This window comes from Chanos chanos, chromosome 5 (assembly GCF_902362185.1).
Source record: "Chanos chanos chromosome 5, fChaCha1.1, whole genome shotgun sequence".
Lineage (NCBI taxonomy): Eukaryota > Metazoa > Chordata > Actinopteri > Gonorynchiformes > Chanidae > Chanos > Chanos chanos.
Genome location: NC_044499.1, coordinates 40805089 through 40830978, shown reverse-complemented (window position 1 = coordinate 40830978; position 25890 = coordinate 40805089). Strand labels below are relative to the sequence as shown.

The 25890-nt window shown below is 42.2% G+C and overlaps 3 protein-coding genes across 3 annotated transcripts; 2 read left to right on the top strand and 1 right to left on the bottom strand.

Annotated features, from left to right (window-relative positions):
- Nucleotides 1-3893: 3893 nt before the first annotated feature.
- On the top strand, nt 3894-7946 carry adprh (ADP-ribosylarginine hydrolase). Its single transcript, XM_030774231.1, has 8 exons — nt 3894-4093; nt 4617-4731; nt 4883-4991; nt 5076-5174; nt 5285-5390; nt 5798-6064; nt 6373-6587; nt 6877-7946. Exons 1-8 carry the CDS (start codon nt 4086-4088, stop codon nt 7023-7025), a joined length of 1068 nt encoding a protein of 355 aa, XP_030630091.1. The 5' UTR covers nt 3894-4085; the 3' UTR covers nt 7026-7946.
- A 616-nt stretch (nt 7947-8562) lies between these two features.
- On the bottom strand, nt 8563-19395 carry LOC115812861 (ataxin-2-like protein). The gene is made up of 23 exons (XM_030775407.1): nt 19246-19395; nt 18280-18316; nt 17993-18049; nt 17667-17738; nt 17208-17364; nt 15267-15388; nt 15045-15136; nt 14580-14834; nt 14019-14401; nt 13657-13746; nt 13338-13469; nt 13084-13164; nt 12916-12977; nt 12376-12707; nt 11404-11473; nt 11168-11299; nt 10697-10763; nt 10340-10518; nt 10036-10174; nt 9349-9455; nt 9066-9248; nt 8744-8921; nt 8563-8621 (listed from the first exon to the last, which is right to left on the bottom strand). Exons 1-23 carry the CDS (start codon nt 19356-19358, stop codon nt 8563-8565), a joined length of 3099 nt encoding a protein of 1032 aa, XP_030631267.1. The 5' UTR covers nt 19359-19395.
- Nucleotides 19396-20326: 931 nt separating this feature from the next.
- mto1 (mitochondrial tRNA translation optimization 1) lies at nt 20327-25373 on the top strand. Its single transcript, XM_030775021.1, has 13 exons — nt 20327-20413; nt 20801-21040; nt 21182-21381; nt 21611-21728; nt 21941-22239; nt 22520-22632; nt 22726-22916; nt 23218-23348; nt 23586-23790; nt 24058-24229; nt 24429-24538; nt 24721-24878; nt 25167-25373. Exons 2-13 carry the CDS (start codon nt 20851-20853, stop codon nt 25371-25373), a joined length of 2094 nt encoding a protein of 697 aa, XP_030630881.1. The 5' UTR covers nt 20327-20413; nt 20801-20850.
- Nucleotides 25374-25890: the final 517 nt, after the last annotated feature.

Genomic DNA, 25890 nt, shown 5'->3' with positions numbered 1-25890 from the left:
GCTGTGAATTTGATTAAAATTGTGAACTGATTAGTCACAATGTGTGTGAGATGAGTCCATAATGCCTATAAAATCCGATTAATTAGGAGTGATTAACACTAATGATTACATCCTCCCTTCCAGTGCACCAATTAAAATGTACAAATTTACTACTGAGAGCTGTGAGAGAGAAAGGGAGAGAGACTATACTGCTCACTGACATCTTCCAACATCTGCACACACTGCAACCTATTGTCACATTCCCTTTATTCTATCAATTTACGTAGTAAAATTAAATGTAACTTCACGCTCACTATTTAATTTTGAACCCTAATTAATGTGACAACACCATAACGTGATTACATGTGATTACATCACCATACAGTACAGTCACTACATGCAAAAAGCAAACAAGACAAGGTCTCTCAGCCATCATCAGCTGACACCTGCTGAATGTTTCTTCTGTAATGTTTCCCCTTAATCATATATTGTTTAGAAAAAGTCTGCACGGTAAGTTCTGATTTTATGTATGAAATCGAGAATTAGTTGAGATGTTTTCTGTTCCAATGTTTCCAATAACAGGCAGACTGAAAAAAAAAATTACAGAACACACATACACACACACACACACACACACAAATTCCAGGAGCAGGTGACAGAACATTAACCATCTTAAATGACCTACATAATAACTATAAACTAATCTGATTCTTATCACTGATGTAACAGTGGATGTAACAGCACATTTGCATTTGTTCTAAAAGTAATTTTTACTGTGAGAAAGTTACACGAAAGCAGGAACACACACACACACACACACACACACACACACGCACGCATTTGTGATTTGTCTTGCACAAATTGTTGTGAGACAAAACATAAACAATTACAAAAAGATGACCATGTCCACACATTTTAACACAATGATGCAACTACATAATCACTCAGAAAGATTAGACCTACACAGATATAAACAGTGTTAATTCTCCCTTTGGACTCATTCCTAATTCTAATCCAGTTGCTAGGCAACAGGGATGAACCACTGGTATCATGACTTCACTTTGCGGGAGTGAAGAGAGAGAGAAAGAAAGACAGAGAGAGAGAGGGAAAGAGAGAGAGAGAGAGAGAAAGAGAGAGAGAGAGAGAGAGAGAGAGAGAGAGAGAGAGAAAGAGAATCATTAACATAGTTATGGAAAAGGTGAGAAGATCTGAAACATGTCATGTGTGAATGCAGAACAAGGAAACTCTATAATTATCAAATTGTTTTAGCATACTATGCTGTTTTATTCATACACTTTGTTGTGGATGACAGAAATACCATCAACATCACACATACACAAACACATCTATCAGGCATAGCATCATTGTGACATGAGTCATGTGACTCTTTAGCCTTCCAGTTGTGCTGGAGGGCTCTGGTGCATCTATATCTCTTCTGCTCTGTCAAGAAAAGAAGGAATGATGGTTGGATGAAGACTATCTACCCTTAAATGAGCGACGCAGGCCATTAGCATGGATAGAGGACAGAGAGTGATAATCTGCTGGATGTGGGCAGAAAGCCTGTTGAATATGGATCTTCGGAGAGGTTTATTCGCTTTGACAGCAGCTGGCGAAGTAAAGGGCTGTTTCACATCATCTAGCACCTCTTTATGTGGCACTAACACCACTGACCGTCACAGCAAAGAAAAACACCAACACAGAACACAAGCACAAAATACAAACAAATCCCCAGATGAAGCATGTTTATAAACAAACAGACATGCTCTCTCTTTTTTAAAATATTCTCTCACACTCTCTTTCTTACACACACACACACTCACTCTCTCTCTCTCTCTCTCTCTCACACACACACACACACACACACAATGAGCCCCGCAGTTACAGTGTTGCCTTTAATTAGCAAGCCCACTGTGATTTCTACGACAGCCCTATAGGGCTACCCTTGCAACATATGCAAATAGATTTCATAAGCATTTTCTCATCATGGTGATTTCAGAGCTTCCATAAAACAAACAAAGAGCTGTTTGTGGGTAAATGAACGTGGCAAACCCTTGCAAGCTCTATCTAAATCATAGACATACATGTAATATATGTGTGATACTGCGGTAAGACCATAGACAGTTGAGAAGAGAGGAACATGCTAAAAATATGGTAAGGTGTGTAGACTCTACTGTTCTCATAACAGAGGCAATCTTCTGTGTTTTTAGGTTCAGTGGGAAAACATTTCAGGTGAAATTCATTGTTCCCGGTTACCCCAATGCTGCTGCTGATTATTTGTTCTGCCTTTGAAAGGCCTGCATTCCTGTGAGAATTTTATGAACCCTGACGTTTGTCCCATTCCACAAATTATCCCAGTCTCTTATAATACACCACATAAATATCTGAATTGCTCTGTGTAGCCTGTATCTCTTCTCAACAATTTTGGAATGGAACTGTGCCCCAAAGAAAATATATTTCAATGTTTAGCTTAATGAAAAAGATGTTGGCTGTCTCTCCCAACACCAGTGGGAGTCTGTATTAATCACAGACTTGGGAAACTATGCCATCATGTGGATGCCATATTAAGTTTGCTTCTAGTTTCCTGTACATTTATCTCACTGTGATCTTTGCATTTTTGACTTTGTGTGTATGGTAAATCAAAGCTGTTCTGTTTTGCATATCACACTAAGTAAAATTTGATACCGGTCTTTTGAAACGCCAAGACCTTGAAATTAAATTGCAAGATGTTACATTTTGATATCAAGCTGATGTAGCTGGATATTACGCTTATGAAAATGGCATTTATATAACAAAACTTTTAAAACTGAATTCAAACTTTTGAAATTTGATATCTGGTTTTAAACTAGGATATCACTAGGCTTCAGCCATGTTTATCCCTAGCAATGCAAAATAAGCTTGATATATCACATTTCGAAGGTCCAACGTAAATTTTTAAATCCATTTTAAACTCTCATCATCCAGTTCCAAAAACCTGATACTGTGTTAAGAAAACTTGTGAAAATTTAAAATTTCCTTTGAACATCATTATGGAAAGAATCAACTTGATTTCAGATTTCACAAGCTTGAAATTCAGTTGCTGTGGCAAGTGGTTTTAAAAATGTAATAAATTTTTCATGATTACTAAAAATTTGATCGTTTAGATTTGATAGTTTTATCACGGTGGTATAACCACACCAACTGGCATAACATCCAGAAATATCAGCGCACACACCACTGGACATGCATGCTACCGATTTCACCTGACAGGACCAGTCTACCTATTGTAAGTCCCCAAATGATGTCTGATCCCCAACAGTGGTTTATGCAACAATAAAAAGCAATACCTAGCCTATATAAATGTTACCACTTGCATTCTTACTCCACTTACAAGCGAAAAAGGGTAAGCTCTACATCACCAGACAGGTGGTTATTATTTTGTCAACTGTGATGACCATGGTTGTTTCCCATGAATATCTCTCTGTCACACTGAGGGTGACATTCATTACTTAGGTAAGGCGGACGTGGTATGAACGCACTTGGAGCGAGTCACCAGTAAGAGAATAACTACACTTGTGGAGGGTAAACGGCCATATCACTCTCTTCTTAGTTAATTTTTAAATGATTGGCCTGTTTCTACTGCAATATTCTTCACACAGGCCACCCTCTTTCGCCACCAAAAAATTTAAAAGTTCAGAACCTTGATGTTAGTTGCGAAAATCTGCTATCAAGTTCAACAAACATGATACAACATTTCATAAAGTTTACACCGTTACAATTCGTTAAAATGGCTTACTATTTGAGACTGAGTTGAAGCGCTCATATGGCAGGGGCTGAACAGCTGACCCCTCCACAAAAAAGTTTAAGTCCTTTTAAGGAAATCCGGACATAAGTGCCGTCGAGATTTGCAAATAGCCTACCGTTACATGCACAATAAATAACATATTTGTAACTTAATTAAACTTTGTATATTGGTCTGCCTGTTGAAAATAAGATTGTACAAGACAACAAATCAAGTCTGAGGTGCGAGCGAGGGGTTATATGTTTGAGTGAAGTTGATTTTGTGACCGCGACGTGTGCCCGTGGCTCTGCCTAGTACCAGCTCTCTACACCCGGCGAAGACTCTCACCATGGACCGGTGAGCGTAAATCAACGTATACTCCAGATGAGGCTGATATTGCAATCATTGTTTCTTTATCCCCTGCTCTGACAATTCTTGGGGAAGTTTCTGAAACTGAAAACTGCAGAATATGGGCTCGCAGCTGTTTCCTAGTGTTTTTAAACCATTTGCCCCTGTCTGCAATACAATGCACGAGAAGCTCAAACGTTCGCTGAAACGATTCAGTGAGAAGTGGTGCTCATAGTAGTGCCTTTGACACTTTCAAACTATGTCTGCGAGGTTTAGAGAATTCGGGCGACGTTTATTTCCCACCTTGAGATATGCGTCGGGGTTGTGTCGTCAGGCATATGTGACTCAAAAACACTGGGCCTTGTACAGAGTTATAAGACGCTGTATCAAAAACGTATCCCCTTTTATTAAAGGGAGTCATTATGATGGCTGTAATGACTATAAACTGGCTTTCTACAGAACACAGCTGCACCAGTGAGTTGACAGTGCAAAAATGTGGAAGCAACTGAACCGTTCCTATTTCTGTGTGAAGCTCTGCTTCTCTGCAGGACTACAAGGCTGGCATGCTGCTTAGTGGGGTGGGGGATGCACTTGGCTACCGGAACCAGTTGTGGGAGTACAACCAATCTGGGCCAGTTATCCACAAGGTCTGATCATCGTCAAATATGAAAATGTCACATTTTGGACACTTTGTGACTAGCTACAGTACTAGTGTTGGTCTGTAAGACTAATATAAAAAGTATATCAATATGTACAGATAGATATGTCTCTAAAGAAAATATTTTTTTAATTCCTCAGGAGCTAGAGGAGCTGGGAGGGCTCAAAAACATCACTGTCCAACTCCCTGATTGGCCGGTCAGCGATGACACAGTCCTCCACCTGGCAACTGCTGAAGCACTAGCAACAGGTTGGTCAGTAATAGGACTGTGATTGATTCCCCCTGAGTTGTACATAGGTTTCAGCTAAACTTGTGTTCATGACCGTTCTTTAGGAAAGGAAGGGGAGGAGCTACTGCATGAAGTGGCCTTTCGTTATGTAGAGGGAATGAAGGACATGGAGGGGAGGAAACCTGGACCATCAAGCATCTTGGGTAAGAACAATGCAACTTTGTATGTGCGCTCCATAAGTTACGTGTGTATTTAAATATGTTTAGTGGTAACTAAGTGGTTTTGAATTCTCACTCTGTCCCCTTCATGATAGGTGTGTCACAGCTGCGCCCAGGCACTGAGGGAGGTTACAGAGTGCCCTACAACCCTGAGGGCACAGGGTGTGGGGCTGCCATGAGGTCTATGTGCATTGGATTAAGGTGAGGATATTTAATAAGATTAAAGTTTTTAATATCAGAAGTAAAGAAACATTCTGTGTCTCATTTAGCTGCATAACTAAGTCAGAATAACAGGAAAAGTTAATTAGTTACATACATCTGGAATGGAAACATGTAGCGTCAGCTGGAGCGAGTGAGAAGAATATAACGAAAAACTCTATTCACTCAGTTCACTTTGATTTGGTAGAAAAGAGACACAGAGAAAGAACATACTGAGTGTTGGAACAAGAGTACTATCCACATTCACATATTGTTCTTCACTCTGGCGTTACACAAAACGACTTAGTGAGGATTCTGAAGTACAGACATTTCAGTGACATAGCTTTTTTTTTTTTTTTAACTAGCATAGACATATGGTTTTGAAAATACAGCCTCCTTCTGCATAACAGGTATCCTCGCCCTGAGCAGCTGTCCTCGTTGGTCGCTGTTGCCGTGGAGACAGGTAGAATGACCCACCCCCATCCAACCGGATTTCTCGGTGCAGTTGCAGCAGCGCTATTCACAGCCTATGCCATCCAGCGCAGGCCAATGGAAAGTTGGGGTGTGGGACTGGTGAAAGAGGCCTGTCCAGTGGCGAAGAGCTTTGTGCAGTCTCAGGGATATGCAGTCACTGAGACAGAGAGAGACTGGGCGTACTTCAGCGAGAAGTGGGAATGGTAAGACAGTCTACATCAAACAAAAAACACATGCAGCTCATTTTTCCTGACGTGCACTGATGGAGATACTATTAGTGCAATTGCTGAAAAGTTTTAGCGGCGAGCAGCACTGAATATTTAATGCCGTTGGTGCATGTCTTCATGTTTTATTTAAAAAAAAAAAAAAAAAGAAAAGAAATTTCAAAGTTTAACCAAGTGCAGACTGAGCTGGTGAATGAAGTTGAGAAAAAGACCTGTTTAAAATTTCAAAAAGAAAACTGTTTGACTTACAATAACTACCTTCTCTGTCATTTCCCCGTTCTTGCAAGGTATTTGGAGCAGAGGGGCCTGTCCAATGGCAAAGGGCCAGTAATCTGGCCCGAAAAATACGGGCCAGAAGAAAGGGACGAGGCCTATAAGAGCTTCAGCTTATCTGGATGGGCGGGCCGCAGTGGTCACGACGCGCCAATGATAGCCCTGGATGCCTTGCTAGGAGCAGGGTCAAACTGGGAAAAGCTTATGAGCCGAGCAGGATTCCATGGAGGCGAGTGATTGCCAGCAATTTTGACACGGTTACATGCTTTAAAGAGGAACAGTTACTCTCTATAATTCAGCTGCTGTCTAAGACTTAAGACCCCATCTTTAAATCATTAGAGATTACTAACCTTGGATGTATCATTTAGTAAAAAGAGGCCCACATCTACCACTCTTCTTTGGAAATATTTAAAAATTTTATTATCTTTCTAAAATACATGAACCATCCTCCACATTTCCTTCCATGTCTTGATCCCTGTTTTCATAGCTCCATTTCACGTCTTTGTATTTCTCTCCAGGTGACAGTGATAGCACTGCAGTGATTGCCTGCTGCTGTTGGGGTCTGCTCTATGGACTAGAGGGAGTTCCAGAGTGTAACTATAAGAAGCTGGAATATAGGGACAGGCTGGAGAAAAGTGCTGAGAAACTCTACGCCCTGTCACATTAAGGCACTTGTTTAAGAAAAGTGCCATCACATAGCCACACTCACAACGAGTTCTTCTAGCAGTGTGGTGGCATGCAAGGGTTTCCTCTTTTGTGAATGTAGCACAAATCCATATCAGTGCCCCAAAATGGAAAATGTTCTCACATGTAAAGAAAGGTGGTAACCCCACTTACATGATTAAGAGAGTAAAAAGTGATCCCCAGACTAATACCAATAGAATATGTTTACAGTGCAGTTCTACAACACCATCAAATTTCAGTCTCTCTTTAACAATGTGTAGATTGTATGCTTGGAGATTTGTCAAATGATGTGCAGCTACTATTATTGACCCATCTAACATTCTTGTGCGTTAGCCAAATGGGGCAAACAAATTCAGAAAAACCTTTATTCACATATAGTGTTTTTTTTTAAACCTTGGCCCCCTAGATAGTTTGAAGACCATCAACTGTAATGTGTTCTTATAATACTGCACTTCTTGTAATATTACTTAACTGAGCCATTCACATTTTCTGATTCACTGAATCTTAAACTTTGTTAATAGGATCATTACTAAGTGCTTAATTTGTTCATGTTTGCACTGCAAAACTGCAATGTAGCGTAAACTATCATTTGAAAATGTGTTTTGACAAGATCTGCTGAAAAAGATCTTTTCTCATATTCATAAAACATCTAGGCCTCAGTGGGTGATTTGTTCTGTAAAATTGGTTTGTTTTGTAAAAGCTAAATGAGAAATTAAAAGCTGAAGCTAAATGTGAAATTAAATTGTTACTAGAAGATAATAAAATGAAATGGAATGACTATACAGGATAAAATTCTTTAGCATAGACCAGAGCCAAGTTAAGCTTGATACTTTATTTTTTTGTCATTGATGTTTTTATTGTTTTTTGAACTTTCCATCATGTTTATTGTTTCCCTAAATGGGGAGAGATGAGAAGGGAGGACAGAGGGCTGGGGGCTTTAATGGTCAACACAAAATACTTCAGGCAAAATGTTTAAAAAAAAAAAAAAAAAAAATAGGGACTATTAAAATTGTTTCTTCATTTCTCAGTGGACTTGCTGCTTTGATGTAAGTCCAACCTGTTTTGATTTCAATAACTGGTCCAAGCTTTATTCCACGAGTGTTATACCTCTGACATCCGTTAACAAAAACATAAAAATATTCATACATGAAATGCCATCTTACAGTACTTCCTCTCCTTTTTTGTTTTAAAAAAAAAGTTTTCTTTGTTCTCTTGCTAAAATGGAGGGAGAGGAGAGCCAAACAGAAGTCTTCAGTCATATGTTCCAGTACCAATAACACTATTTTCAGACAGGACATCACCCCGAGGGCTTGGCTTCCCAATGTGGGGAGTCTTTTATGAGAGACGAGTATCATGGAGGATCGTTTCTGTCCTATTTTTATCTTCCCTCCTTCACTCCTTTCTCTCTAAAGTACCCAAGGCTAACTGTCAGTCTCGCAGGATGGTTGGGTTGCAGTTTTTGAGGGTCCCAGTTTCGTAGGAGAGGGGGAGGGGGGGGGGAGGGGAGAGGGGGGGGGGGCTCAGTTTCCGGGAGGATGGAATGTAATTTGTTGTGGTGGGTGTCCCTGCACCTGCACAGCTGTGGAAAACACACACTGTTTGAATGAGCATTTAAAATGCACGCCCCTACTCAGACTGTGGCTCTACTGTATGTATATATATTTACTGCTCAACACTGAGTATAGGTGTATGTTCTTATACCCTGTGGGTGTCCAATGTAAGCAAAATGTTGTGGAGGGCCTTGCTGTGGGCCATGCTGGGGGTGCTGAGGGCCAGATCCAGGGCCAGCCTGGGGGGGTGGAGCATGCAGCATCACCACCTGTGGGGGCCCGTGGGTCCCGGAGTGATGGGGGCCTGACATCGGCCCAGGAACATGAGCCTATGAGAGAGAGAGAGAGAGAGAGAGAGAGAGAGAGAGAGAGAGAGAAAGAGCCGAGATTGGTAGGTTTTCTCCACACATAATGGAACAATCTAATCTGAGGGACTTTTCTCTGAAGGATTTGAGCAGCGTGGGTTTGAATACCTGTGCAAGCTGGCTCAGGGTGGGGTATGTATGTGGGATGCCCTGATGGCCATGTATGCTATAGCCCTGCAGGGGGTAGGAGGCCTGTGGAGAGCTATGTCCAGGGGGCAGGTTCGGTGGTGTAGGCGCTGACAGAGAGCCAGAGTGGTACAGAGATTGCGGCTGAGGGCCGGACTGTGCCGGCTGAGAGCGAGAGAGAGAGAGAGAAAATTGAAGATCATGCTGGCATGAAACAGACTGAAGGTGTACTTAAGGAGGTGTGTGTGTGTTTGTTTGTTCTCACCTGTCCAGGGCTGGGGGCTGCGTGTTGTGGGGCAGGTTGGCTGCCTGTGGGTGTGCCGGAGGGCTGAGGAGGATGAACAGTCCCTGAGTGGTGAGAGAATGATTGAGCTTAAAAGAGAGGGAGAGAGAGAGAGAGAGAAATAAGTAGAGTCCAGTTGCACACAGTACAGGCAATAGACCCAGGGCTATTACCCAAACTACACATTATGAAAATTCTCCAGTTGCTCAAACAATAATCTTTGCTTTGCTAAATTGTCTGAAATACAAACAGATGAGTCAGCTCCACTTGACAGAAAAAAAGTCATTTGTAAGGGAAAAAGTCATTAACATGTGCTTAAGAGCAGAATAATGTTATTATATGCTAGTCTAATATATATCATGGTTCTGGCTAATTTGATTCACCTCTACAGTACATCACATTCTGATGGGAAAAAAGTTAAAAGAAATTTAAAAAAAAAAAAAAAAGTTTAAAGAAAAAAAGTTAAAAGCAATTAATCAGCCTTGTTTACGAAGAGCGTCATCTATAACCACAAAAAGACTGTAACTGCATTAACACTGCAGTATGTCTGTGAGTGTACGCAGGAGTGCATATGAGGCATCAAATTTTGCCTGGATATCTATCTGTGTGAGAGGGAGTGTGTGTGTGTGTGTGTGTGTGTGTGTGTGTGTGTATATGATTTCTTCTCACCGTACAGTCCTTGCTGTGGACCCTGGGGGCCGTCAGTCTGTGCAGGAAACTGGGGACCAGCAGGGGAACCAAGTGCCTGAGGATGAGCTCCTCCTTGACTCACCATGCGTGGCCCACCCTGCAACACAGGGTGCATTGGCTAAAAGACAGAGAGAGAGAGAGAGAGAGAGAGAGAGAGAGAGAGAGAGAGAGAAAGAGTGTGAAAATAGAGAAATTAAAATTTGCCTTCTGCAATTACAATGCAACTCGGTTCCATGTGTGTGTTTGTACACACGTGTGTGTGTGTACACGTGTATAGGTTTACCTGTCCATAGGGACTCATGGTCTGGATGACCTGATGCTGGCTGTACTGCTGGGGGTTGTACTGAAGGTACGACTGAGGGAAGGGGGAGGCCACGAGTGAGGCTCCTGCTGCTGAGGCCGCCGCCTGTAGCATGGGTGGAGCTGATGAACCGTGGTCTGACCGAGGACCCACCACTGAACCTACTCGCCCCACCACACGCACACACACACGCACACGCACAAAACAGAAATGAAAATAGTTTCACATCCAAATCTAAACAGGAATCAGTTAAAATGAATGAATTGAATTCATTAAAACGTATGAAAAGATGCATGTGTGAAACTAAGTGGTGTGCAAATGTACAGAGTTGGATCATACCTTTGGGAGCTCTGGGATATTTCCCCTGACTCACTGTTGACATAGTATACTGATATATCTGAGGGGCCTAGAGAGGGAGAGAGAGACAAGGAGAGAGAGAGAGAGAGAGAGAGAGAGAGAGAGAGAGAGAGAGAGAGAGAGAGAGAGAGACAGGGAGAGATTCATTATTCAGCTGATAAAACAGACGGTACAGGTTAAAGCTGACAGGATATTAATACGTATGTGTGTGTGCGCCTAAGTGTGTTGTGTGTTATCTCCAGTGTGTTAAGTACACATAGCTGAGGTGAAGGTGAGGGATTATAGCTGTGTGTGTGTGTGTGTGTGTGTGTGTCAGCATGCATTTTTTTTCTTTTTACTCGTGTAGAATATATCTTTGAGACACAGCTCAGGTAAAGAGTGCTGCTAAAAGGGGTGTGTCTGTGTGTGTGTGTGTGTGTGTGTGAGAGAGAGTGTGGTTGGTGTGGGTTTTACCCGTACGGGATGTATCTGTGAGACGTAGCTCAGGTAAGGAGGGGTGTAGATGGGACCCTGTCCTGGTTGCAGGACCATAGAGGAGCTCAGGGGTGTTGGCCGGGGGGGCGTAGGGGCAGACGTGGGCTTGGACTGTTGGGAGAGTGAAACAGAGAGCACTTCAGTTAGAAACCAACATCTCTGCCTATAAACATACTCCACTGCATGACAGAGTGTTTCACTGGGTGTTTGTTCACCATGGCCAGAGGGGGTTTGTTGGGGTTGAACTCTTTGGCGTTGGGGTTCAAAGTGGATTTCTTCACTTGCCTAAAAGAAGACAAAAATGAGACATTATAATCACTTAAATTACAAATTTTACACACTAGTTGTCCTTATTTTTGGACTGCCCACCCTCCATTACAAATACAGCTTTCAATTTAGCCTCGCTCCAAACTCCATAATACCGATACCAGGCCATGGATTTTGGTACTCAACTCCTTTTCTTTAAAAATGGGGGAAATGCCATTATTGTGCTTATTTCTAACTTGGACAATGTTTACAGACAACATACAAAATGAATAAAACAAAAAAATAAAGCAATGGCACTCAAGTCAAACGGGCAATAATCTATTAATTGGAATTGCAGCACAATCTATTGTTTACAACGTGTAATAATCACACATTGATGCACACATGCACATTTATTCACTTCTGTTGCGCATACAACACCTCCCTGAAAGGCTCAGGGGCGTTTGTCCGACAGATTTGTGGTCAAGTTTGACACGTCGGCTCACTTTGCGACACACACTTTACAACAGCTCCTGCACAGAGGTGCTGCTGTGTTTAGGGGCTTGTGTTTTTCATCCACTTTTTAAGCGACAGTATCTCCATATTTCTTTCTTGGTCCCATCTTTGCTACAGACTTTAGGCATTGCTGGTGCTGCGGCCATCTCTCCGAGTCTAGTTTCTGAACTAAATGAGAAAGTCGTCCACTCTCTCTACTCATTTCACATTCTCTATGGCTGACGTCACAAACTCAGCCACTGTCACAACGTCACCGCTTTCAGCATTGTGCTTAGTGAGACGTGCCTACGTAGCAAAATCTTTCGCGCAATAAAACGCCGTTTTTTTTTTTTTTCTTCAATTGGTCATATCTTACTGTTTTAGGTTTACTGTGCAAACGCGACTCATTTTACCTCACTGTCCACTCCGGCCTCTTATATACTCACTCTGTCACCCCCTCCACTCTTGTCTCCTGTTTGGGGTCCTGCGTGTTAGGCGTCCTGGCAGGCTGGGGTGTGGATGGTGACTGTCTATCTGAAGCAGGAGGATTGCTAGCAGGCGGGCTCTCTTTCTCTTTCTTAGGCTCTTCCGCAGGTGACGCTGGGACTTGAGAGAGGGTGGAGGGACTCTGGACAGAGTTCGGTTTGGTCTCGGGGACTGGACTTGGTACTTTTGTGGTAGATGGTTTTGCTGCACTGGTCTGCATGATACTGGGTGACTCTGGTGTGGCTGCCATTGTTGAGCTGGGAGAACTGGGACTGCCAGCACTGGACTGGAGCTGAAGAGAAAAAAAGAATGCTTAAAACCGCAACAAGATTCAATGATTGTTTAAGGAAATATAATCCTTCATCAACTATGACACAAAGTTGCTTTTATCTTGGAAAACAATGCTGATTGGTTGTAACAGATAAAGCTAAACTCCAGAGACCCTCGTGTGTATATTTTTTCATAATTAGAGAAAGAAGTTACATGAATAAATATCTTACTCTGAATTCTTTTCCAAATTTCTTTAGCTCTTCAATTTGAGATCGTTGCTGGACAGAGGGAGCTATGAAAGACAAAATAATACGTTTTGTTGCCAAATACTAGCTCTGATAAAGACAGCAAGAGCGTTTGACCAAAAAGAGCCTCCAGAAAAACATGTATTAACACACCTTTGCTACTCACGGCCTCCTCTGGGCTTGATGGAGTCTCCACTGTTTTATCTTTACCAGCTGAGCTGAGGATTTCATTCACTTCAGGAGAGCCAACAAACAAAGACAGAGGGAAGGCGAGAAACAGACCTTGAGGGACTGTTATTTTATGCTCTTTGCATTACCATTCTGAACGTTTTTATGCTAATAAGCTGTTATTTAAAAATGCTTTGTACAGGTATAGTGTGTATATATGCAAGATGTCTTTCCCTCACCATCCACAGGAAACAAAGGGGCAGGGCCAGAAGACTTTGGTTTTGACATGGAGACAGATGTAGTGTTCACATATGGGGTGCTGGAGAGGGTGGAATCCTGAGCTGGAATGTCAGATTTTGGGGAACGAGAAGCTAAAAAAAAAAAGAGGAAAGACAAGTAATGCACATAGTGTGTTTAGAAAGTGGCCCATTTTTTCCCCTCAAATATTCCAACCACTTTACTCTCCACTTTTGGAACGTTCTCTAATTCCACACACACACACACACACACAAGTCTGTTAAGAAAGGGGACACTAAAAGTGTTCTCTCTTGCACTTACTGGTAGAGGTTTGTGAGTGCGTATTGGAGATGCGGGTTGTTCTGTTGGATTGTAAGGGTCTCTGTGCTTTTGGAGAAGTTCTGGATGACACTGATAGGCACACAATATTTTAAGGATTAATATATATGCATATATATATATATATATATATATAAAAAAGATACATACACATACATTTTAAAATGATACAATTCATTAAACAAAAATCAACAAAGAGCCCATGAAAATAAATTAGCAGTTCAACTCAAATCACATAATTTCATATACAGTCAGTATAGTCAAGCAACACACTGGTACACAAATACACAATTACAATAAAAATACAATAATGCAATTACAAAAAAACCCCAAAACCAGCTCACCCCCGTTGACAGGCCTCGCTGCATCAGACAGAGAATGAGGTAGAGAGTGGGAGTGTGGGACTGAAGAGTGGGCTGGTGTGTGTGAGGTGGTAGGACTGCTGGGAGACCCAGCGGGAAGAGGTTCGCCGGATCTTGAGGAGGGAGTGTTCGGCGAATAGCGCCCCCTGCTGGACTGAGGGCTACTGCTCTCAGACAAAGGTGATGCCTGAGACCCAGCTGGAGGTAACGGAGGGCGGGGAGAAGAGCTAGGCGGAGTGGAGCGATTTGGGATGTAATTTCCCCCGATGCGATTCCCTCTCTCTCTTTCTCCTCGGTCTCTTGTGCTGCTACCAGACATGCCCATTTCTCTAGCTCTCTGAGGCAGTGGAATGTATTTACCCTCCCTAAGAAAAGACAGAAGAATGAATCAGGAAAACACCAGGAAAATGTTCAGACCAGAGACTGTATATATACATATTCACACACACACACACACAGACACATGACAAACAGTCTTTTCCTTGAGAATAAAGTGTGATAAACATATGAAATGTTTCCATTTCACTTTGTCTTTCCATTCACCTGTTTCCACTACTGGGGCTGTCTCTTCCCCGTTCTTTCTCCCTCTCTCGAGGGCTTTCTCTCCCCCTCTCCCTCTCTCCTCCTTCTCTGTCCCGTGCCACCGCGCTGTATTTCTCCTCTTCACTTTTCCCCTCATCGTTCTCCAGCGCCACCCTGTGGCGGTACTGTGGACTGGACTCAATCTCACTGGCCAGACGAGTGGCTCGTGCCTCACGCTGTCTGTATCCCTCTGAGCCATCGCGCTCAAGAGGAACCCTGGTTTGAGGGTGGGGGGGGGGGGGAGACAAACAAACAAAAAAACCCACACATTTATGAATGAAATGTGAGAAAAATGAGAAAAAAGAAACGTAGGGGAATGGGGAGATATGCTACGGAGTGTCACAGGAGAGACAGAGGGGACAAATACACGGTTACAGGTTCATTTATGGTAGAATGTTTAAATGCTGCCTTAGACGATGGACTTACGTATACATAGACAGGCTGGAGTCGTAGGTGGACTTGACGCCGTAAGTCTCTTCATTAAAGCGGAACATCTCATTCGGATCCCAGCCGTTTGACTGAGAGACACACATTGTTAGCCCGTGAAAATGACGGATGTAACTTTGTTTATGCAACTGCAGATCTGTCGTGACAAAAGACAAATCACTGTGCCTGTTACTTGTGTGTATGTGTGAGTATAAAACTCACCGTGTCTGTCTCCAGGTCATAGCTCTCTCCGTTGCTGTCTCCTCCATCCCACCTCTGCAGAACCTTCTCTTTGTGTTCTCCATTCGTTCGAGCTGAACTGATTGCTGTGTCCGTGAAAGAATCTGAGAAAAAAATAAATAAAATGAATTAGTACAAAATAAAACCACACACATCACAGTGCTGCTTGAAAGTTTGTGAACCCTACAGATATGGGCATTATTTTTGCAAAAAAATGTTAAATAATCTTATTAAATGTACATCTAACCTCCAATTAGTAATACAGACATTCCAAATAATGGACAATAACAACCAAAAAAAAAGATATATTTTCATCGGCTATTTAACAAAAGCGGTTGATTTAACAAAAACTCAGATTTCATTTGTGCAAAAATATGTGAACCCCTTCAGTCAATGGCTTGTGGCACCTCCTTTAGCAGCAATTACTTCAATCAAACACCTTCTACAGCGACTAATCAGTATCTTGTATCTGCTTTGGGGGATTTTTGCCCACTCCTCCTTGCAGAACTCAGCCAGTTGAGTGAGGCTGGAGGGGCATCTGGCATGAACTGCCTGCTTCAGGTCCAGCCACAGTATTTCTATGGGATTCAGGTCCGGACTCTGACTTGGCCAATGCAGTCATTATCTTGTTGCACGACCCGTTTTCGGCCCAGCTTCCACTCCACGATTGATGGCATCACGTTCCGTTCAAGAATTTCTTGATAGGCCTAAGAATTCATGGTTCCCTTGATTATGTGAAGTCGTCCAGGTCCCGAGGAAGAAAAGCAGCCCCAGAGCTTCACACTCCCACAACTGTACTTCACCGCTGGGAGAAGGGTCTTTTGGTGGTATGCAGGGTTGGCTTTTCGCCACACGTGGCGGTTTTGATTGTGACCAAACAGTTCAGTTCATCTGTCCAGAGAACGGACTTCCAGAAGGTTTCAGGTTTGTCCAGGTGCCCTCTGGCAAAGCTGAGTCGGGCAGCTGGGTTCTTCTATGAGAGCAGAGGCTTCTTCCTTGCAACCCTCCAATGAACGTCATGTCTATTCAATTTTCTTCTGATTGTTGAAGCATGCACATGTATCCCAGATGCAGCAAGAGAGGTCTGAAATCTCTAGATGTTATGTTTGGGTTGGCTTTTACCTGATTTATTATGTTTCTTGGGGATATTTTATAAGGGTGTCCAGTTCTAGGCCGAGTTACAGTCATATTGAATGCTCTCCATTTGTAGATTATTTGCCTCACAGTGGACGGATGGAGCTAAAATCTTTTGGAGACGATTTTATAGCTTTCCCCAGACTGATGTGCTCCCACTACCTTCTTCCTGACGTCCTCTGAGATCTCCTTTCCTCTCGGCATGGCTCACCTGTATGAGTACGCTTTGGTAAGACTAAACTGACCTGGTTTCTTCTCTGTTTCAATCAGTGCTGCCCAAACTGTTTCCTAAAGATCTCTCATTTGATTGGTCTGTTTAATTAAGCACCCAGTTATGTCCCACCTGATTCTATTGTATACTTGAATTAACAAATGCAGTTTGGGGTTCACTTACTTTTGCACCTACACTAATTCCTTTTTTATTTAGTTTTTTGACTACTCGCACGATTCCCTCTAAACAAGCATATGGAATTGATAAACATAAACCTGCTATTTCATATAAAAAAGACTGGTGCTGATTAAATAAGAAAAGCATGGTAAAACAATAGAAAACTCTAAATTGCTCAAGGGGTTCACATACTTTCGAGCAGCACTGTGTATGAGAGAGAAAGAGAAAGGCAAAAAAAAAAAGTAAGAACTAAGAAACAGCACATCCAATCTTTCTTCTTTTTAAAGATTTCTAGCATCACAGAACATGCTGTTTGTTGAACTCCACTGTTCAGGAGACATATACAACTATGGCTGACCAGGCTTGCTGTTCACTGGTGGAAGTTTTGAGGATTCCCTCACCTCTGGTGGCATAGTTGAGGTCTACATCTCTGCAAGTCATAGTGACGAGGTCAGTGGGGCTGAATATCATAGTTTCTGTGATTTCTTCTCTCCTGGGAGGTGCTGAAGACCCCTCTTCGTCACTACGCCTGTGTACTGCATCCACCGCCAACTCACACTGCGTACACAAACACGCAAACAAAGAACTGAGCACAGCCTGGCAGAAACATGTCTATGGGCATACAGACTAAAATTGAACTGTCTTTAATGAAAGAGGGGGTGAGAGAGGGAGAGAGAATGTGTGTGTGAAATGGAGACTGACTAACATAAGTGCAAGACATATGAGAAAACTTTCAATTTCAGAAAGAATAGACTCCTTAGAAATAAAGAATCTATTTTACAAAAGGGTTATTGAGTCTGTGACTCAAAAACAAAGAGCTACTGTAGCTCTTTATAGTACTGGTGGTGTGGAAGACCTACCCGTGAACTGAGTGTCTTAAAGATGCCCTCATATGCACTACCATTCTTCACTCTGATATCACAAGTAGAACCCTATGAAAGCAAAAGAGAGAGCTAGACTGCACGAAGGGACAAGACAAGCACATCAAATATACACATTTAGAGTCAAACATATATCAGTTGCATTTCTGAAACTACCAAAAATTAAACTTCTCAGCGCAATTATATCTCAACTATCTGTATCCAACTAGCACAACTGTAAATTCTGACTTCTGCAGGTATGCAATGGCAGCACGCTAAACAACAAACTTAAACCACAGCAAAACAAACACTGCACTTTCACATACCACAACTGCTGTGAGGAAGTGGAGCATCCGGGCATTATTATAGACTCCTTCAAATACCTGTCAGACAAATGACACCAGAAAAACAATCAGTGACAGAGGTCAGCCACAGATGACCTCTTACAACACAGTGACGGACTGCAATAAAGACGAGCCAGGGTGGAAGTGGATTTTTGAGATACTCGCTATGGATCACAAGGCTCACTGTTTGTTGCGAAAGGAATGGTAAACGCTGTGAAACGTGGTACTTCAGAGGGAACAAATTTAGATAACCGCAAAGATTTACTCACAGGAGATGCATGAAAAGGAAGCTTCACAGACCGACTCCTGTGGAAGAGAGATAGGAAGGTCAGAGATAACATGTTGGGAGCAATAATCATTGCTGCAACCAGACATCAGCTATGATGTCAGTTATTCAAAATTTCCACAGTATTCAAGTATATGAATACCTACAATCAATCAGAAAGCTGATTAAAGCTCGTGTAAATATAGTATACAGCGACACAAAACTTTCAAAAATCAAAATTCCTTGCAAACAATCAACTAAAATAAATGTAAACAATCTATTGCTATTTTACAGACAAACATATCTGAAAGATTCGAACTAACTTTAAGTCTGTCATAACCGCATTTCAACATTTGTTGTATGCCTCATGAACTCAACAACAATAGCTTGCAAGTGCCATTTTCTGACACACTGCGGTAGACTGCCGTTTTTTAACGTTGTGTGATGTTAACTACAAAGTAGTCAGTTAATGACTCTTTGTTTACGGGCCAAAACACAATTTAAACGACAGGCTTTAGTGTACACGGGTCTTAGTTTATCAGCTGCTTTTCAGCGGGTAAATATTTTCTGTAACTTTGATGTTAAGCAACGTCTAAGTGTTAGCAACAAAGTGTTAATTAATATTAGACGTAATGTTACTAGCGAATAAACATTCTCGGCAAAACAATGATCGGTTAAGTGTGCTATCAGTCAAAAGATTCTTGACATCCATTTGCCAAAATCACATTCAGTCAAACTTTCGGCCTTGCCTTATCGATTCACTGATTTGCCGCAGTTCTCCAAATATCTTTATTCCAAACAAAAGATTGGGTGGGCCACATATCAATCAAAAGTAAATCATTTCAATAGGATACTGCATTAGAATCTATAAGTGGCACGCCCACTTACGTCCGAAGCTTTCACCGGTAGGCCCTCCCGACATAAGGTTATCCCCGACCTTTCCTGAGGACAGACTACCCCCATCACTCACCTCCCAACCGTTGTCCTACTGCTGGTGCTGATCGTGGAAGACACATTTGCAGACCCAGGTGTCCCATTGGAGGTTTTTCGCCCTGCGGAGCTGAGCTGCTGTGGTTTCAGCATGGCCGAGTTGGAAATCTCCACAAAATTTAAGATGACCCAAAATGCTTTATATCTTCTTCCAGCCTCAGTTGACTTACCAAAGCTTGATAACTGCACAAATTATAGCTTCAGTTAACGTTGGAACATAGTAACGTTCGATGCCATCAGTTCATACAAGAGAATTATCAAAACTGTGCAATGCACTTAGCTTTTCAGCAGACGAGTGCTGTACTTAAGTTATACGAACGTAGGACAGTGGCTTAGTTAGCAAGCTAGCTAACTGCAAACAGTACCCGGCTAGCTGCAAGTCGCGTACTGTATGTGTATGTAGTACATAATCAAGACCATTTGGTCTTTCTGCGTACACATACAAGTGTAGGGATTTCATGCATGTTAACAAAGGTTAGAATAAAACTCATAGATACACTAACGCTCCGGATCCAACTTACTGCGGCAGTAGGTGTCAAACTCTATCTCTGCGTGAAATCTTCAGGTTTCAGGGAGAAAACCTGCTGTCGGCCACCACCTTACTGGGTAACCGTCAGTAGACCCGCGCGCGAGTGAATGAAAGCTTGTGCTGGTGGCTATTGGGGGCGTGTACGAGCGCGCGTGTTTGAGCACCAGCGGTCGACCAAGGACGTGCACACGCGTCGTTGGGACAACAGGGGAATTATTCTTAGTGGAAACAACATATTGTAATAACATCTTAAATGTATTTGGCATAGGAGCGATGAAAAGATATTTGATATACCTCTCTTGGCTTACAAATTAATTCACTGCCTGTCTAAAATAAAAGTCAACTTAATACAAATGTGCATTTTGTATTTAAAACTGAATAACAGAATTAAGAATGAATCGTCAGATTTTTTCAGCGCAGATGAACATTCAGGTGATTCAGGGTTTAGTTCAAATATCTGAGTAATTTGAGTGTGAGAATTTCTTAGGGCGCGTATACACATCACACTACGATTGTGTTTGGTAAGCCATGGCGGCGCCCAGTGTTCTGCACAGAGCTGCAGCCGTTTAGTAATGTCACTCGTGGTATAGAGAGAATGCGTTGAAGAGATCGACTAAAGGTATACAAAACGTATGAAAACATAAAAAACATCAGTCAGCAACCTTACCATACTTTAACTGCATGGCTAATCTGTGATTAATCGCCACTGAGACACTATTTAGACACTCATGCTTGAGTAGTCCTAAACGAGTGACTCTCCATGAATGCCAGAATATCTTTGGTACTTTATAGCTATGTTGGAAGGGACACGGAAATTCAAGGAAAGTGACTGAAAAGGATGTTGAAGATTTCTGTATTTGTCAGAATAAAAGTTCAGGCTGTTTTGTGATGGTTATTGTTCCTGCTAATTGCATAAATCTCACTTGTTATTAATTATTATTTGCAATATAATAACTCATCATCATAAATATAGACACTCGCAACTTAAATCTTACTATCTTTTTAGCCTCAGGTTCACCATCCTGTTCATTTTATCAACAACAGTAGCTGTCCCACATGTGGACGCAGAGATTGCTTATTCGACGTCATTACTTGCCCTCGTCCTCCCGGGCTGCCAGTGGACTCACCCAGCGAAAATATGATGTCATTGTGGTTGGTGGAGGCCATGCAGGTACCGAGGCAGCTGCCGCAGCAACCAGAGTGGGTGCAGAGACTCTACTCATCACCCAAAAAATACAGACCATTGGTGAGTTGGAATGTCATGGGCCACTGGAGTAAAAGGGGGACGTTTCAACACAAAGGCACTATTCTTGTGACGGGTGTCATCCTGTCCAACCAGTTCTTTCTCTTCCCATTTCTCCATACTCCCTCATCCTGCCCCTTGAAGGTGCGCTGTCCTGTAATCCATCTTTGGGAGGCGTAGGTAAAGGCCATCTGGTGAGAGAGGTGGATGCTCTAGATGGGCTGATGGGCAGGGCTGGAGACTTTGCTGGAGTTCACTTCTCCATCCTCAACCGCAGTAAAGGACCTGCGGTGTGGGGCCCCAGGGCCCAGCTGGACCGCTGCCGCTACCGTGAATTTATTCAAGTAACGTAAACAAACAAATGTCCAATCCATATAGGGAACACAGAGATACTGAGCGCTTGCGTCATCCGCAGCCGTGACTGAATCATTGTACAATAAACATGGACACATAGCCAGGAAACAGATGTTTCTTTGAAAAGTTAAATAACCTTAGATAGAAAGATAGAGGGATATAAATATATATATTTATCTGCATTTTTCAGTGTTGTGCAAGTGAATTTCTTTCCCACAGTCTGAGTTATTGTCCATGCCCAGACTGACAGTTGTAGAGGGATCTGTGGAAGATCTGCTGATGTCTGCAGCTGACCCAGAACAGCCAGGAAAACACAGTGTTACAGGAGTACGCATGGGTAAGGAAGATGCACAATCGTACGCACACACGTTGCACAGGGTTTCATCACTTACATATCCTTACACTCATTCACTATACAATACTGGATGTATTCATTTGGAATGACTAGGAAATAACTGGAATAATACCTGGAAATAATTGTTTGCGCTATCTCTCTCTCTCTCTCTCTCTCTCTCTCTCTCTCTCTCTCTCTCTCTCATACACTCATAGCTGAAGGAGGAGGAGAAATCCTCTCTAGATCTGTTGTTCTCACCACTGGCACATTCCTTTCTGGCTCTCTGTTCATGGGCCAAGTCACATCTCCAGGGGGTAGGATGGGTGATCCTCCTTCCTGCGCTGGTCTCTCCCACAGTTTGAGAGAGGTTCTTGGGCTAAAGGTTGGCCGACTTAGGACCGGTACACCTCCTCGCATCATAAAAGAAACAGTCGACCTCACCCTTGCAAAACTGCACTTGCCCGATCCACAGCCTACACCGTTTAGTTTCATCAACACACATACACACTGCAAGGTAAAGATTGCTAATGCTAAAGACATGCTTATGGTTTTTCAAATTACTGACACGAGTTAGAGTCTATCATCTTTCTAGTTTACAAAGAGTTCTGTGTGCCATGTGTGTGTTTTGGGTTGAGACTGATTTAATGAAGTTGGAGTTGTTTTTGTTTCAATTTTCCATTTAGCACTGCATGTGCTTTAATTATGTAATTACTGGCTGTTACCCTTACAGGCACCATAAATTGTATTTTCAGAATCCAACACTGATTGTAAGCAATTAACTTTGTACTTTGTAGCCTGAAGAACAGCTGCCCTGTTATCTGACACACACCACAGCTGGAGTAGACAGAGTGGTGAAAGAGAGTTTGCACCTCAACACACACATCCAGCAGGACACCAAAGGACCTAGGTATAGCACATTCACAAATTCACACAGATGGACCTAAACTGAACTGAGTATACAAAAACTATAAATGCTTTGTTCTGTTTTTCTCTTTCTCAGATATTGTCCGTCCATAGAGTCAAGGGTGTTACGGTTTCCAGGGCGACAGCACCAAGTGTGGCTAGAGCCAGAGGGTTTAACTTCAGATCTGTTGTATCCCCAAGGTCTTTCTATGACCATGCCCCCTGAGATGCAGCTCCGTCTCCTCAGGGAAATCCCTGCCCTGCACAGAGCTGAAATCCGGACCCCAGGTATTCTACACCTCAGAACCGGTCTCTTGTGGGTCCTCATTATAGGACCTTTAGAACAGAGTAGAGAATGATGAAGAGACAGCATGGTGCTCTTAATCCAGTCTAGTCATAATTTCCACACTTTAAGTATCTACCATAAGTCAAGTGGATTTCAAGCTTGAGTGAATTAGAAACAGCCAGAACTTCTCATTATTAAAGATTTTGGGTAAATGATATTAACATCTGTTGTGTAGCTTAATGTCAGAATGACTTACACTGACTGTTTTTTACATGTCTTTTTAACCTCCTCCCCGTTGGCTAGGTTACGGGGTGCAGTATGACTTTGTCTGTCCAACGCAGCTTTTCCCGTGGCTGCAGGTTAAGACTGTTCAGGGACTCTTCCTGGCTGGACAGATCAATGGTACCACAGGCTATGAGGAAGCTGCAGCACAGGTAAACACCAACAGGACCAGTAGAGGATCGAAATATATTACACCAATATCACAGTGAACATGGATACATTCCCTTCCAATTGGGATCGATCTCACTAAACGGATAAAAAGAAATAAACCACCAAGAAAACTGTACGGACAAAATAGATTGCTAAGGTGAATCTGAGTGCTTCCCCCTGATACAAGTGTGAGTAACGGTGGCCTGTGCATTAAACTTTGACCTCTGTTCTGTCTCTAGGGTCTGTGGGCAGGGGTGAATGCAGGGCGTACTGCCCTCTCTCGCCCTCCTCTCTCCCTCTCTCGTACCCAGAGCTACATTGGGGTTTTGATTGATGATCTGGTCAGTCGTGGTGTGACAGAACCGTACCGTATGTTCACGAGTCGGGCTGAGTTTAGAACCTCTCTGAGACCTGACAACGCAGACCTCCGTCTGACGCTGAAAGGTATGGTTTGGAAGGATGAGGTTTTAAATATGAGAAATGAAAAACATATGTTAAAAACAGAGCAATCACACCTTTTTATTAATTATTTTAATTAACTATTCATGTAAAAGTACTATGACAGGTCAGTCAAGGTTAAGCTGATACAATCTAATTGTAGTTCTTGTGCTTTTTAAAGTGACATTGTCTCAGTGTTTAGGAAAAGTCTAGACAAATAGATCTATCTGGCTGTGTAAAGTGGTCTCCTCATTCTTGTAACCCCTTTGATAGGGTTTGAGGAGATTGGTTGTGTGTCTCCACGGCGATACTCAGAGGTGGTTCGAGTAAGGGAGAACCTGAATGAGGCTCTCTCTGTGCTGCAGTCTATCTCCATGTCTTCAGCTCGCTGGAGGGATAGGCTTGGACACTTCCATATGAGTGAGAGCAAGAGCTCCCCTGTTAGGTCAGTCCTCAGAATGACACAGCTGAGCTTCTTTAAATGTGTTGTACAACCGATTTGTTTTTTTTTAATGGTCCTTCGTAACAGTTCTCACGTACTAAAACAGTTTGATGTTTTATGGGTCACTCTTTGTGTAGTAAATATTATCAGGGTACTGGGGGTTAATAATGGACCCTGCTGTGTTTTCCTCTGTTTCTTAAAGTGGAGAGGAGGTGTTGCAGTATAAAGATGTGTCTTTTGAGATGCTTGCCTCTGCCTTCCCAGAAGTCCTTTCACAATACGTGGAGTTCTCCCAGAGGCTCAAAATTGAGGGTAATTGGAGAAAGAGCATGAACATGTTAAAATGTTGTTCCCAGTGCCATTAGAAAGATGTTCCTGAGATTCCTAAACACTTATATATGCATCCTTAAACATCAGGTTTATTCTGTGTTCTGAGTTTTTTTTCAGCTTCCATGTCTGTTTGGAAACAATGTGATAAAAACACTCTTTTGCAGCTGTGTACCGGCCCCACTGTGAGAAGCAGAAAAGAGAGATGAACAGAATACAAGAGGAGGAAAGTCTCTCTTTGCCCCAGGACATTGACTACTTCTCCTTGCCAGTGTCCCTTTCACAGGAAGTCCGAGAGATACTGGACCGAGTGCGACCCAGTACGGTATGTAACAAACATGCCGTGTATATACTTGTTCATATGAGTTTATAATACACTGTATGATGAGATATTTTATTATAGTGTCGTTCCTGAGTACTGTGTGGAAAAAGACAAGAAAATGGCATATTTTTGAGAACTTTATGCACATCTTTGAAAACTTCGTTATGAACTACTTGAGTTATCTGATGGTTTGTATTACACTGGACACGGTGCTACACAGCATTTTAGATTTTATCTTAATCTGGTGAATAACTGAATTTTCTCATTTTGTGTTTCCTATTAAATTTCCAGCTTGGAGCAGCTACCCGACTGCCAGGAATGACCCCAGCTGCCATTGTTCATCTCCTGAATTATGTGCGCAGGTCAAGACATAGGAGCAGAAACGCAGCCAGAGGGACGGATGTAGAACAAAACCAAGATGTCGATGTTTTGTCTCAAAATAAGCTAATGGAGAAAGACTGTATACAGCACCTTAGGAACATACCATTACCTCAGTGAAAGAAAAACTGTAGAATTATGTATATTTTTAAAAAAAAATGTATGTATTTTACAAAGCTTCACAACAAAAAAAATAATAAATGAATTCATGACTTTGTTTACAGCCTTAGTGTCTTGGAAGATACAAATGAATCCTATAAAATCATACTCAGTGTAAGACTACAGAGTACATCAAAAGGACAGTTCAAGGTCATTAAAGCAATTCACTGTTGCTAATTTATGTAGTCGGTATGTAATCAGGTACAAGACTGATTCTTCATTTTTACTTATAGCGAGATTCCTTAACAAATACGGCATTTCCTAATAATGCAGAGTATGTATTTTTACAGAAAAACTGAATGTAAATATTAAAAACAAATAATTTGCAGCATTGATGGCCTGCATCAGCTCACAGGCTATATTTGCCCAATCACTGACTACATTTGTCGAGACCTTTTCAAGTGTGACATTGATTGCCAATGCAATGATATCTCTCTCCGTGCTAATGAGTCCAGACGGGGATGAAAATGAAGTCAAA